At 42.1% G+C, this 16,167-nt stretch overlaps 1 protein-coding gene across 2 annotated transcripts in view; it reads left to right on the forward strand.

Moving 5' to 3' along the window:
* Window positions 1-208: 208 nt before the first annotated feature.
* Window positions 209-16,167, forward strand: part of LOC310859462 (protein kinase C alpha type-like) — a 143,126-nt gene continuing 127,167 nt past the window's right edge. For both annotated transcript variants that reach the window (XM_083766012.1, XM_083766013.1), the window contains exons 1-3: window positions 209-378; window positions 492-657; window positions 1,919-1,950. In XM_083766012.1, the coding sequence (XP_083622138.1) occupies window positions 494-657; window positions 1,919-1,950 (196 nt within the window). In that variant the 5' untranslated portion in view covers window positions 209-378; window positions 492-493. The remainder of the gene's footprint in view (window positions 379-491; window positions 658-1,918; window positions 1,951-16,167) is intronic.

Genomic DNA, 16,167 nt, shown 5'->3' on the forward strand with positions numbered 1-16,167 from the left:
TTCATTTTATGAGCATTGTATTATGAAAAGTCCCTTATCTTTTAGTGTTTCCTTTTAAAGCCCAAATGTAGTTGCAGGTGCGCAGTGTATCCACATGATGGCGTTCTCATCCCAAATTCCTCCGCCGTGACCAGTCCAGCCCTCTGCAGTTGTACTACCAGGGGCCCTACCCTCCCAACCCAGCCTCCCACTGTGGATCTGACATCACCCTGCAGAGTGAGAGAAGGAGGAAGCAAAGCTGTCACTGAAAGTACTGGAGCAGACAGCCTGGATAGATATACCACACACTCTGTCTCCACTTTACAGCCAAGTCAAGATCCACTACTCTACTCCTTCAACTAGTTGAACACAGCAAGGCTGCGCTTCTAAAAGAAAAAGGTGCCCGTTGGATTTAAATACGGAACGAAAAGAGAACAATAATAACGCTTGTTTCTGTTTGTTTGTTTGCTTGCTTGTTTATTTGTTTGTTGTTGTTTTTGTTTGTTTTTAAGCCATGGCTGATAGAAGCTCAGATGAGTCGGACCCGGAGAGGCAGAACAAGTTCGCCCGCAAAGGTGGTTTTAAGCAAAAGAACGTCCACGAAGTCAAGGACCATAAATTTATAGCGAGGTTCTTCAAGCAGCCGACTTTCTGCAGCCACTGCAAAGACTTCATCTGGTAAGCGCATTGGAATTCAATTCATACTTCCACCGTGCGAGTCGTGCGACGTTTGCCAAAAATAACTAATCTTCAAGCATGTTTAGGCTTGAGTTGTTTTTTTGGCGAGCGACACCGCCCTACTACGGAGTATAAAGGCTCTACTACTGTCTAAACTGCCTGTTGAATACTATAGCTGCTGACTGTCTGTGTGTGCACGATTATGTAACAACTGCTACTATAACTCCCCCAAACATGTTGGAACACTAAAGCGAATTATCCATCCAAATAGCGAAGTTCTTATGTTGTCACTTGTCACAAACGTGATGAGTGAGCGATAAAATCTGCATACCAGATGAGACAAGACAACTGTTGCAGCCAGGCTTTAAATCCTGAATTGGTCTTCTTGAATGACTGAAGGACAACTTCGTCGTAACCTAGCTCGTCCTCTCCGATCATGTTGTGTGAATATTAAACAGTAACCTACGTATGCTTTACTTGATAACAAACTTAAGGCACTGCCCATTGTTGCAGCAGGCCAAATCCCTTAAAAAATGAGAGAGAGAACTGCATATTCTATTGGAATTAATAGCTAAGGCTACATGGTTTCGTTTGAAAGGGAGGAAGGGACGCACCCATGTTTACAACCCCCGCTGTGGAAGGAAGGGGGTGTGTTCTAATTGGTTTACAGTCTTAATAATTCTGCAGGCCAAGATAATGCCACTCCTGTGTGTGTGTGTGTGTGTGTGTGTGTGTGTGTGTGTGTGTGGGTGGGTGGGTGGGAGTGTGTGGGGCGACATTCATTGGCACACATAGCCTACTGTAATTTAATATACGATATGTACAAACTTCCAACTTAACATTTTTGTTTTGTTCCTTGATAGATTCTATTATAACGATCCTTGATTTTTCTTTCACCTCACCCTATTATACTTCAGTTAATGTGTGTGTTGCTGTGTTTCAAGCTGCTCGAATGTAAGTGTCCCTAGTGGGATCCATAAAGTAGTTTGAAGCTAAATTAGAAGTTGATTGCACACTGGTGCACACTGCACCTGTGTTCATTTTAACCACTTCCCTCCTGTCCTGCTTTTGAATTTCACCCAGCTACTGTAGATACTGCACTAGTTAGAGGCAATTGTAAAATGTTATGTAACCCCCCCCCCCCCCACACACACACACACACACAGTATGTAAGTCATTATTGTAAAATCATCAAAGAAACATAAAACACACTGTAGCTCCCTTTTGAACCCTTTATTTTGATTCTGCTCTGTTTTCACAGGGGATTTGGAAAACAAGGATTCCAGTGCCAAGGTAAAGGACATCCAGAGACATGGTTGCACTCACTGTGTGTGTGTGTGTGTGTGTGTGTGTGTGTGTGTGTGTGTGTGTGTGTGTGTGTGTGTGTGTGTGTGTCTACATTTTGTTAAAACAAAATTAACAAAATAGTTAAAGGGTTTCAGTGCTACAGTATATGCTGATAGTAATCATTGCTATACTAGAGCATGTTCAGCCACACATGTCTCTACACCTCTTTAATAAACAGAAATACTGTTGTGTATACCAGGATATCAAACAGAAATGCTTCCATTCTTTCATTCATTCATTCTTGGCTACTGTCCTTCTCTCTTTTAGCCTGTCTTTCTCTCTGTGCTTCTCAGGATAGCAAGCTTGTTGTTTAAACAGCCCACGCACGTACAGGAGGAAATGTATGGCATTTGGTTGTCTGTGATTATGATTCAGTTTGTCTGTTATAAAAGCGGAAAAGCCTCTGATTGCCAAGCGAGATAGCCTAAAATCAAGGTAGTCCACATGTTGGCCATAAACGTATAGTCAAATAGGGGAGTTGCTGCTGAATACCCTGCAGAGATATTGCATTGCAGTATATTTATGGCACATAGAGCTGAAAACAAAGTAGTAGAGAAGGAAAGGGGAAGAGGGCATGCAACTGGAGTCGGACATAAAGCTCTTACCAACTCAGCCTGCTATTGCTAACAACATGGACAAAAGACAATTGTCTTTTGTCAACCCACTCCTACGTCACAACTGCATAAGTCTCCATCTAATGTGGAAACTGTTGTGCTTGCCAGCTTTTACATTTTGGCTCAGAGTGCTCAGGTAGCTGTGCAGATGATGTCAAAGAGATGTTTCCCTTGGATATGTTTTTTTTTGCAGATGAAAACCATATGTTATACTTATACACACTGGAACACATTGAAATTCTTCCTTGTATTCAATTATTAAGTGACTGCATGTTTTTGGCTGAAATGTAAGGTTGTGGTAAAGGTCGCATTGTTGGAGAGAGAAAAAGAGAGTGAATGTGAATTGGACTGCCACGCACAAGTGGTGCACAAGTGTATTATTTACATTTTTCTGAGATGTAGCGCATATTCAGAGGCTTGACTGTACCCACCTTTTCCACAATGGATATGTGGATGGATATGCTAATAAATCCACCTTTTTGGGACAAAGGTGAGAACTGAGAAGTAATAGCCTTTCTATCGAAGGAAACAGTTTCTACTGAAAAATACCTGTCTGTCCATCAATTATTAAACCAAGGTTGTTGGAAGTGAGGGTCACAGCAACAGTCTCTGACTGTCAAGCCCTGAATGAAAAGAGAAAGGTGATAAACTAGACAGTGGCCTTTCCCTAACTAGAGTGACATTTAACTTTCAAGCCTATACTGTAAGTGTCTGCTTTTCTAGAAATAGTGTGTCATTCACTGCTGTGGCAATTATACAGTATCTTATCTCATCTTAGGTGTAGTTTATGTCCATAGAACTATTGTTGGACACTTTGATCAGATTGACACGTCTTGGACTACATTTTTATATTATCGTGTCTTGATCTTGAATTTATAGGCCAGTCAGAATCCCTAATCCAGCCTAACGGGGAACGATAGTAATATGATTTCAGCCTGGTGCGAAGTCAAAGTTTGAAAGAGGGACAAGCCTATCAGCATCTACCTTACCTCAATGGTATCTGTGTTTTGAACCTGCATCTTATCTCTAACCCCTGAGGCCAGACCTATTACAGCAGGGTCCTATTTCCAGGCTCTGACATGCAGCGTGTGTGCAGGTGTCTCAAATCACTGTTAAACTGTCGCTGTATGTGAACCCATGCAATCTGTTCCCGCGTCACTCAGTATCTACTACTGTACAGACCCTCAATCCAAATTCAGGTTATTTTGAGATACTTTAGGCTAACCTTGTTGTTTCAACATTGCCTGGCTTTGCATTCATTTAGTTACTTGATATTTGCCCTAGGGGACTTGCACACTTGTGCACAGTCTTGTGGGGCCATTCAGGACTCAAATTAGTTCCCATCGTTCAGGGAGTCGGTACATGTGTAAGGAAGGGAGATTAGACTTGGGAAAAAAAGGGAAAAGATACAATATACAGTGAGGGACAATGGGGGGGGTGGGGGGGATTCAGATTTTACAGAGGCCAGTTTCGAATTGCAGCCATCCGTAGGTGCCCTTTGAGAGCGGTTTTGAAGGAGTCAAGGGATTCACATGTCTTAATGACTGTTGGTAGGGCGTTCCACATTTTGGTGGCATAGGAGCGAAAATAATTTAGTCCCTTGTTTGTGCCGAATCTGGGTTGTACATGGTTTGTTGCACTCCCTCTGGTGTTGTGGGTGTGGACTTCGTTTACATTAAGGAAGTATTTAGACAGGTACATGGGTATCTTGGTGGTGTATCGAATCTTGTGGACCAGACCCATTGCAAGATGCTGTACTCTGTCGACGACCCTAAGCCATCCCAGCCTGTCAAAGTGGGCAGGGGTGAGGTGGGTTCGGGGGGTGAGGCCAAGTAGGAGCCTGACCAGTTTGTTTTACCAATATCAATACCAATCCATCTATAGATAAATGATAACCATCTTGCTCTGTCAAGAAGCCAGTCTCTCCTACAAGACAGGCAACAAATATTGGCTGAAACATGAAACAACCAATGTTGTCAAATTAAGAACATTCTTTTAACAAGCATGACACGGAGGATCCTTGATAATAAGAAATTAGAAAAAGAAAAAAAGAAAGAGAGATTTTGTCATGCCAAATAATGTTTCTATGAGATGGATAGAAGGAATTCATTTTCATTTAAATGCTCCACTTAATGCAGTGTTATCCTGGCCTCCACACACATATAATGAAGAAGGAATCAATGGGAATATAATTCATTAAACTGCTGGCTTTGAAAAGGACTCCCCGGTTTTAAGTGTGGGAGGCTAGGCTTCTGAAGTGCATCTCTCGACTCGTATATATGCACACAATGCCACACATCCAATTTATGTAATAGCATCTAAGAAACTGAGGGGACTGCACACTGTGCACAGCCCCGGAGAAAATTTATATGAGTTGAAGAATGTAGAAAGGATGTTATTTGAACTCTTCCTTCTTTGGCAATTAGTACTCTCTTAGTAATCTCTCTCACTTTCCCCAATCTCTTGCTCTTTGTGAATGTCATATGCAAAGATAAAATCACTTCAGAAGACATTGCCACTACAAAAAGACTAGCTTGTATGAGCTAGACTCCAGTCAGAGTTGACATGGACCTTCACTGACAGACAAGTGAATTGTAACAGACCTTACTATTACTGTGGGTTATGTGAAGGTTACACTCCAAGAGCTGGAAAGTGCACGGTAGAATCCAGTATTCATATATAACTAGAGTTAAAGAGTTAACACACAGATTTTGCTGTGAGGAGCGGACATTGCTCAACCAGAACATTAAGCACCACCTTAGATATACTAAAGGCATATGGCAGGAGAAGAACCTGTGGCATATTATGAATATTGTGATGATGACTAGTGGTTGTTGTTAGGAACTCATCCTCACAGACAGCAGCAGGCCATGCTATTACAGACTCTTTCATTGAGAACATGCAAGAAGCGCCAAGTCAATAAACTGATTTATTGATTTATTATCCCATGCCAACCACTATTACTGATGCACATGTGGTCTAGGATGACGGTGGTGTTTGGTGTTTGGACAGCACTCACCGCATCCTGCTGCATATCCACTATGGTGGTATCTCAACAATGACACTGTTGACATAACAGTCTATGGAAAGGTAAACTCTGTTAATGTCATACGCTCCCGCCTATAGTAAATTGCTCTTGTTGCTTAACCGTTTATTATTATTTCTGGATCTGGTTGGCCTGTCTACCTTCCATTAGCACAATTCACATCTGTCATTAAAGGCATTCAGTGTGAATTGTATTTGGGACAGAGGTAACCCATGTGAAATCTTGGTGCAGTTAAGTGATTAATTGAATACTAATTATTAATTATATAATTAATTGGATCAAAAAGCAGAACATCAACATGTTAAAATACAACAAGCTCATGATGTAACACCTTCAAACTAGCAAGAGGTTTCTATAAAGTAGTTATCGACAATGAAGAACATGGAAGAATGAAGAATGGATGGTATAAGCAAGATCATATCATGAAACTAATAATAGTATTGATAGCAGTGGCATAGAACTGTCTTTCCTCTGCTGTTTTGTCTTCTTGCCTATGAGATGTCACATAAAAAAAGCATACGGTAATGCAGTTTACTGATGGGCACAGCTTTAATATTGCAAATGTTTACAAGGTGAAGCAACAAGTGAGGTCAGATTTTAGTGTTGACAAATCATATCGCGTAATTTGAAACCCAATTTCAAAGTTGGTGTTCGGGTGTACAGACACCTGTTCTGTCCTTGTCTCTGCCTCTTAGGTTTTTGTCGTTTGTATAGAACTCGTTTGCAATGTATTTGTGTACTTGTATATCTAGGAGAATGCCTTTAATATAAAATCCATTACCGGACCTGTAATTGATGCAGCAATATCAACATGAAATGGTACCTCAGGTTTCACCAGCCTTTCTTAAGCTTTTCTTTTCTTTCCTTTGTTTGTTTGAGTTTATGTTAGAAATTGAGGTCATGATGAACACTGTGCCTGACCTGTAAGCTACAGACTGTGCACTGGCTGTTTATGTAATAGCCTGTCAGGCCTGTTAGGCCAGAATTCAGCTATTGACTATTATTATTGTCATGAAAACACAATACCTTAACGTCAAATTAAGTGAAGATTCTGAGGGTTTTATCTGGTTCAATTCCTGCAAGGATAGTTTGATGCATTTTTGGTTTATAACCCCAGAGGGACCTTGCATACCAAACTCTTATTTCCCTCTGGGATGTCATGGGGTTCTTGCAAAGTGAACCTAAAATGGCCCAGAATGAACCATGACAATGTTGGTCGCTGTGCGTGACATGAGAGCATGTAGATTCAAGCATTGCAGAAACCTGAATGAGATTTCTTGGGCCTTCCAGGGAACATAAAAGGAAAAGAAAATATTAAGCTATGCTGAGTTGCTGACAGCATTCCTGACATGGTATGGTCCAAGGACTCTTGGAAGGCCTAGAATACCAAACACATTCCCTGAGGGTTCACCTTAATGCATTGGATTCAAACCATCAATTTAGCCACTGTCAGTGGCTTTGAAATGTAGACCGACCAGTGACCACCCAACTGCCTCACCCTGCTATCTCCTGTCACCGATTCTGTCGCACTTTTTTTTTCTCTATAATAATAATATAACAATGTCTGAGCCAGACTGACTACACTTTTCTGCAACTGATCCTGGTTTCAAACCACCCAAATATATTTTAATGCATGTTATTTATTCTATTCTATTACTACTTTGTCCCACCATTCCTGTCTCTCTGATCGCGATCACTGTCCTAATCAAATAAAACTGGTAGCACGGTGGTGCAGTCGGTAGTGCTGTCGCCTCACAGCTAGAAGGTCCCGGGTTCCCCAATGTTCTCCACTCCATGCCATTAGCGCCCATACCGTAGGTGAGGTTGGTGAAAGGGCCATTCTGTGTGGAGTTTGCATGTTCTCCACATGTAGTAATCCTAGTCTCTATACTGAGAGACTAGGATCCCCCTGGTCAGCCAGGGCACCTGATGGAGGAGCAAGGAACTGGTTGGAATAACGTATTTGTTCCATGTGCTATGTCCCACCGGGGAAACTCCCCCCGTAGCTTAGGCAATGCTCTATATGCAATGCATCCAACCCTTCCGCGTTCAACTCGGGCTGCCGCTGCACTTCCAAACGCCAGCCAACTCATTGATAGTGGACGTATGGTTGTGATTTAGTAGGAAACAAAAAAAGTTCTATAAACCACACTATTAGTTGGTAGTGCTGTCGCCTCACAGCTAGAAGGTCCTGGGTTCGATTCCCGCTGGGGACACTGTGGGCACTGGCGGCGTGTTCCCTCCTCCGCGTCATCAGTGCCCATACCCGAGGCGGGGGTTGGCGATAGGGCCTTTCTGTGTGGAGTTTGCATGTTCTCCCCGTGTCCCCTAGGGTAGATACCCTCACAAAAACATGCCGTAATCCTGGTCTCTAAAACTACCTCCCCCTGGCCAGCCGGGGCGCCTGATCCTGATTCCACGCGCTACGTCCGGCCGGGGAAATTCCCCTCTGTCAGGTGAAAAGAAGCAGCTTGGACTCCTCATGCATAGAAGGAGGCATGAGGTCAGTCCGCTGCCCCCCCAGGTTGGCAGAGGGAGTGTAGCGCCCAGGATTACATTAGATAATTGGCACTGGGTGAAAAGAAAACTGGGTTGCAAAATCGTGGGATAAAAATGTAAGTTAAAAAATAATAAACCATACTATTTCATTTGATTATTTGATGTCGTCGTTTTTCATAGTTTGTATTATTTGTGTGGCGATGACATGAGTTAAAAACTAAAAATTCCTTTTAAAAATGGTGTGTGTGCGTGCATGCGAGAATTCTGTATATGTATAGTACTGCTCATTGGTCCCCTGAAGTAGACTGCTGCTCACAGTGCTCATGTTCTGTTTACATGATACCCTGTCTTTCTAGTCTCTGTGGTTACGCTGTGATTGCTGACAATGCAAACATGAGCCATCGTGTCTCAGGATTGCTGGGATACAGAAGATGGAGAAACAAAAGCCACCCTTTTTGTAATATTCATCTTATCTATAAAAGCAGCACGTGTGTGTGTGTGTACGTACGTCTGTAATCCACATAACTCAAGAACTGTTCGCCCCACCGACTTCAAATTTGACACACATGTTCCACACCACCACAGGGAGTGCAGTGCCCGGTGTCGAGTCCGTTGAATAGCCAGTTGTCCAGAACCAGCACGAAAGCCTCTGCCTGGGATGTGGACCTGATCACCCCTATATCTCCATATATGGAGCTGGCCTGTTCTGACATCACAATGCTTGTTCTGACATCACAATGTTGTTCTGACATCTGCATAGACTCCATATTTGGGCATGCCTGACAAAGAACTCCATATGGGCATAAAAGTGGGACAGACATAATAACTGGGTGGGGCATTCATTTCCATTTTGCATCATTCCAAATAGGCCAGTGCCCAATGGGCACCGCTCTAATATGTTTAATGCCAGAAAGTTGATGCCCCGCTTTTGACAAAGAATATATGTATATTTTATACACAGTTCAACAGATAACAAGAACAGGAATTAATCGTGGTGCAGTGTGCGTTCCCTGATGGACGACAGGAAACATTTTCTGTCCCTGGAGTGGTGGGTGTAGAAATGGGGGACTAGGGGGTTGATGATTGGTACCAGTGCCCTAGTATGGCTTTCTCAAGCTTGGAGATGCTTCAGTCACAAGCAGCCACCATAAGTCAATCATTATGGTTATCCAGTGCCACAATTTTGCCTCGTTAATCTTTCTTAAACCTCCTTTTTACTAGTCCTGATTCCTGACTTGAGTGTACTGAAATTGAATTTCCCCAGCTCTCTCTGGGCTTGTGTCCAGACTGTAGTTCTTGAGGATTCATATTGCAATATAGATGTAATTCAGGGCTGTGATTTGCAGGATTCGCCAGTAGTGCCAGTAAGATAAGCTTTATAGAGATTAGTATACAATGTCAATACCCTGTCTGGGAGTGCCTGTCCTGCATAGTTACTTCTGCTGCTGCACCAGCAAATCCCTGGCAATAAAACCGCTTACCTCTAAAAGCCAGTCGAGTTTACAAAGGTATGGCATGTGGATCCACATTCCACATACACCAAAGAAAGTTGTTGAGAGCTCTTGTCCATCCCTACTTAACTAACACTTTCAACCCAGAACAAATTTTGTATCTCCCCATGTTGTCTTAACGGTGTCGGAAACAAAGTGGCATCACCATTAACTGAGATTATGCTCAGAGACTTCACATCTGGCCACTATGTTTTGAAACTCAGTGTTCCAGCCCTAGCTTAACCACATGCACCTTAGCATCCATATTCTGGGCATATCATAAGGCTAGAGAACTGGATGAATATTCTGCAAAAATAAATTAACATTCAGCAAACAAAGTATGTAGATCAACTATTTTGGCCATTTACAATGTGTACAACAAACTATATAGCGGTTATACTAAAGCACCAATAACGAGGTTTTCTGTGTAATCATTTGGACACAACTGAGATCCCTGTTATTGGCTGTGAACGCATCTGTAGTCGATTTATCCGTCTCTTTATCTGTGTGTAATGTGTATCAAAACTTCAGGACAAACCTCATGACTCATGTTGGACAACTTGAAAGTCTGTCTAGACATGCTCATATCAACTTTTTATTTATAAGCATCCGCTTCTACCTGCTTCTATCCGCTTCTACCTGCTCCTTTTCGAACACACTTACCTATTGTCTATTGACATATATTTTTAAGATATTTTGTATCTTTACTTTTATTGTTTTATTGTGATGTTTTATTGTATGGTGTTTGAAACAAAAAAATGAAACTAAGGAACACATCAAATGATATTTGTTATCTCCAACACAGCTTTATCACCTTTACAACTGTATCCATAGACAAATCCTTGCATGCCTCCAGATAATGCCTCCATAATTCTGTTGCCAGGTTATTGGAAGTCATAGACTACTTTTTTTCTCCCCCTTCCCTCACAAGATAGCCTGACAAACTACAACTGGCGAAATTATTCTCTTCTTTCAAATAAAATAATATCTCAAGAGACAGTGAGATAGTTTTACACACACACACACACACACACACACACACACACACACACACACACACACACACACACACACACACACACACACATACACACACACAAAAGTATCTGGACAGTGCACAAAACAATACTGTACCACACAGTACAGCATGCATGTGGATATTATTACATCATCTAATGCCATGCCTTGCAGCACATAAGCTGCAGCTAGACCATATTACCATAGCCTTGGAAGACCAATTTGGCCTTTCCCCAAGTTCTACCCTCTAGGTTAGTGCCTATTTAATTAGGGAATATTAGTGAAGTTATAGTGAGTTCATGATTCATGCATGTACTATATCTCCTGATGTCTTCTAAAAGCTATTTACTTTGAGACAGGATTCCCATATCTTTATGAAGATTTAAAATGCCCCGACATTTGAATATGATTTGTAAATATTTGTTTTTTAATGAGTTGAGACTCGCTCAAAAGTGTACACATCCGTTTTGAGTTGAAGATAATTCAAACCTTCCCTGTGCTTCCCACACAAACCAAAAGGGTTTATTTAGTTACATTTGTACACAGTAGTTAAATTAACAGTGAGGAGTTTACTATGCTCAAATAATGAATACAGTACTCTCTGACAAATTGTATACTCCTGGCCTGTGTTGTTCCCAGCCATAGAATGGCCCAACGCTGTAAGTGAGTTGTCAGTGCAGCTGATCTTAATCCTGTCCATTAGCACAGTTGTATGGGTGGATTAGACCTTTTGATCTGGGAGTGTCTGTTTCTTTATGGATGGAGGTGATGTAGTGGCTTCGGCTGGGCGTGGCAGATGAAAGCCGCACAAGGGGAGCTGCAGCGGCATCCCAACGCGTGCGTGCGTGCGTGTCAGTGAGTGAGTATGCTTACGCATGTATGTCCAGAGATAGTCGATAATATGACCTATTTGTCAAGCCTCTTAGACAAGGATAGATAATGTATTGGACATGTATTCACTAGCCTCGATCAGGTTCTGAAAAACACAACTTCAACATTTACACTCACTCTTACAAATGTTTTTATTTTATTTCTTATTTTTTCTTAATTATGATTTAGTTCCACCTTATGATTCTTCTTTTAAAGTATTATTTCCCCCCAGTGCATTTCTATGCTTTATTCATCAGTTAGGAAAATGACTAGACAGACAGGAAACCAGATGGAGCAGAAACGTACATGACAAGCCGGGAGTTGGATTCAAACTGGGTGCCACCATGTCTGTGCACTAATGGCTGTGCCACCACGCACCCTAACCTTTCCTGAAGATGACTGATTGGTGGTTTTGTTTTCAAGCCAAACATGACAGGAGAAACAAAGAGCTGAAGTCCATGTAATTGGACTTGGAGTTGCTGGTTACCAGTAGATCAGTTTTCAGCTGAGTTGAAGTATTACAATACTGTAGTTTCCCTGTGGATTTAACTGAATGAAAACCTCTCAGGACTTCCTGCTTCTTGACAATGAATTCGGTCCAGCTGCGTGAAGATGAGAGAAATCCATCTTGACTGTCTGCATTATTTATTGCATGCATCCTTAAAGCTCACCTGGGGAAAGGCAACGTTGTCCTGCTCAGTATACGTGATCCTACATAGTACATACTGTACATTTGCATGGAAACTGTTGCAATTTATCTTGACTTGTAGTGTAATATGGAAGGAGAATATACTGTACATGACTAATGGTTTTAAAATAATAACAATAACAACTTCTAATATATCCCTATATTGAAGACTCAAGTGTCAAAACAACAAATTATAGATTTTTTTCACCTGAAGACAGATTGCCTCAACAGTACCTTTTCCCTACAGTCTGCCTCTCACAAGCAGAACTTTTCATTTTTTTGCTATACTGTATGTGAAGATGTTAAACCCAGCAAGCACGGTCAGGACCTGGACGAATGAGTGAAATCTCGACGGGGGCCAGATGAAGTCAAACCAACACTAGTCAGATCTGTCCCAGAATATCACCTGATTAAATTCTGCCCACTAAGACGGACGTCCCTGGATGAATCGGAGACAGTCCGATCGAGGCCAGATCAACTTAAGTCATATCATAACGAGTCAGATCTGGCCCAGAATAAGCTATATTATTTCAACTGGTGAAGAAGTCCAGGAAATGACGTAAGGATCATCCCCATATGGGCTGTGATCTGGCCTAGTCCTGAACTTCACCGGAGAACGTCATCATGACGTCATTTGGCTTGCTGGGTAATGACATGCCAAAATTATGAATGCCATGTTTTCTTCTACATGCAGCAGTGTTTCTTGGCCCGCTTCTGAATTGGTTAGTTTTACTGAACAACACATTAATGCAGGAGAATGCCTGCAATGATTTAGCCCAAACCAGTTCCACAGCATGACTTGGTTTGGGGGATTGTGCACGCTGCACAGGAAGGGACTGGCTAAGAAATGTCAGGTATAATGACCATGTCCGTCCCTAATGTCACTTGGAATATCATGGTCTATTTTCTCTCTCTCTGTGTGTCATTTGGAAAGTGCAAAGGGAAACGCTCATGCTGCACTTTTATGTTTAATTAGCAGATATTTTGTTCTTGGTTTAAAACACCTTTTGTTGTCATACATGATCTCAATTGTATCACATCATTGTAATGCAACCGTTCCACTGCAGGGTCCAGGTTAACCAGCTGCCAGCTTATGAACAAATGTCAGTAATAACGTAATCATGCAATAGCGATTTTTGTGGAAAGCCAGTGTAAAGGTACAAGTACATTGAGTAAATTTGCTTGGCCCTTTTGTAAATACCCGGGCTATATTCTGGGCTGACAGTCAATTAGTGAATGCATTGCCCTTCTTCAAAAGCCATCTTTAGGGTACTGTCCGTGCGACGTGCCCCTGATCAAGGCACATAACAGGGACTATGGTTGCAAATTTAAGTTGACGATTCATTGTCACACAAATAATTTTCCCTTTGCTAAACCCCACCCCGAAAGCGATTGTCTAATGCCAATCCAAATAGTTACAATAGTTACTGTATAGCAACCGTTGTACTGGGCAAGCTTCGCCACCTCATAGCTATCATTGTTATTTTGCATGGCTTTATTGTTGAACACATACAGAGTTTAATGTCTGAAAGTTACACGACTGATGCACTCAGGTGATGTCAATAAAGTAATCACTTAGTCTGACCGTGCATGACATGTCGGGTGGTCGTTAAAGTTTAGTTGGATACTGTTTCTCCCTCATTTACTCGTATTTCTAGTTTATTGAAATGTATGGACATTTTTCAACGTGGAAACAATTGACGATTATGCAAAAATCATTGCGATTATCTCAGGGGATTATGTAATAATTGTGACAGACATACTGACAGAGCTGAGAAGTCAATTGCAGGGGTTGGCTGGTGTGGCAGAAAAGTGACGCCGGTAAACCTTCGCCGGACAGAATTCCGTTTACCAAATAAATACTAATGACAACATGGGAAAGAGAACTCTGCGTCTGCGCACACAGGCAGCAGCACTCAGTGTCTGTTCTGTGTTTGCTTGGCAACCTTGAGCTCTTGTGAGAGGAAACAGCTTGGCAGGTTGCAGGCAAGTCATAACAGAATGTAGTCGACAGCAAACAGTTATGGCATGGTGACACAAAGCATACTGTATGATGATTAATGGTTATGGCAATGTTTATGATCAATTACTTGTTTTGACAAACCTCCTCAACTAAGTGTCTCGTTCGAGTCTCCAGTAACTTATTTTCCACCTGACAACTAGGCGTTTCACAGGGAGGATGTAACACCATACAAGGGAATACACTATCCCTCCAAGAGGAAATGCATCACCTGCTGACTTCACTAAATGAAATCGGTTAGATGTGAGCTGAACTCTTAGAGTATATATGAATAGAGACGGCACCCGAGTTCTCCTCCCATCCACTTGCATTAAGTTGCTCTAAAGCACATGAGGCGATTTCACTCCTCCTTCCGAGTAGGAACAGAGTGCATTCTGGGATGGATTGGGCCCAAACACATGAACGCGCTGCCGTTGACTGTCATTGCACACGTTCACGTATGAAACAGCGTTCACGTGTCATGAACGTGCACAATGATAGTCAACGGACCAGCGTGTTCATGTGTTTGGGCCCACCAAATTCGGTCACTATGTCCATTTAGCCTCAGGGTTTCCTCCGGGTGCCGTCTCTATACATATATACTCTAAGGCTGAACTAGACCCCGTCCTTCATTTTAATGAAGTTGCTCACCCATCGTATGAAGCACCCGGAAGTACACTTCCGGGATTGGCTCCAACGTTCGAGCCAATAGAGCAGGCGCACTAGTGTTTCAGGCATGTATCTATTTAGTATCCTAAATGGAAACATTGGCTGAGTTTGCACTTGAAAAGATGTCACTCTCCTTTCTGCACATCCGTTGTTTCTCTCCATAGGTTGTTCTTGCAGTTAGGTTTGTATTGCCACTGACCTCTAAATACTCCCATTTAACTTTGAAGTCACACATTTAGAATAAGTCCATGGCTTTTGAGTGAGTGTTAAACCTTTGAAACAGTGGAAGAGCTACTATAGTTACAATTTTTACATCAATGGAAAAAATGATTTCGCTGTACAGTGTATGCTTAGCAGGACTTAGCTCTGACTAATTGTAAGCGGTAAGCACCATAGGAAGCATGCTTCCTCTGTGCTCTTCCATGCTGTGACACCCAGACAAAAATTAATGCCACAAATCCCACATCTGTCTGCATTCAAAGCAGGACGTTGAACTGGTTGTTATGTTCCATCCTGTCGCTTACATTGCCATTTAACATGGACCCAGGCTGACCGCCGGTGCCGGGAATGAAATGCATTTCTTTTAACCGATCTCTGTCTCTTTTTCTATGCTCCATTGTGTTGATGACGGGTGATCTTCTAAGGTCCCCAGTGATCAATATGCCTCAGGCGCCCTCAGGATTTAGCATCCAATGATGACTCTCCATAATGTGCCATGGTGGATCTATAGCTGCAGGTTCAATAAAGAGCAGAACTTAAATTATGAAAAAAAACGGCATCGGCTTTATGAGGCAGCCCTGATGGAAACTGCTATAAAATTTAACCACGGACGGACACCCCCCATATTTTTCCTTCAGTGGAAATTTGATCCAGCAAAATAATATGGTAGTATATGAGTGAAAACAGATGGTGAAGGAATGCAGAAGCCTGCGGGTCTGCCTGGGGGGAGTCAAACAAATCCAGTACTTGCTCTGCAATCGACGTCGCAAAAGGTTGAATGTTGAAAATGTGATTCTGTATATTATGTTTGTCTACGTACATATGGCTTCATGGACTTTGTTGACAGAAAAGAGAAATTAGGTCAGATAACCCTGACCATACGATCTCCACCTTTTCATCTAGAGCAATTTCCATCTCATTGATAAGTGAATGTGGCCGCTGCAGGGATGCAACCAGTGATCACAAGTCTACCGCTCTGATGCTGACTTTATCAGCATCAGAATCCATCTAGTTGTAGCATACAAGCAGAACATTTTAGCTCTTGATTGAAA

The sequence above is a fragment of the Protomyctophum parallelum genome, assembly GCF_964188405.1.
Source record: "Protomyctophum parallelum genome assembly, chromosome: 5".
Classification (NCBI taxonomy): Eukaryota; Metazoa; Chordata; class Actinopteri; order Myctophiformes; family Myctophidae; genus Protomyctophum; species Protomyctophum parallelum.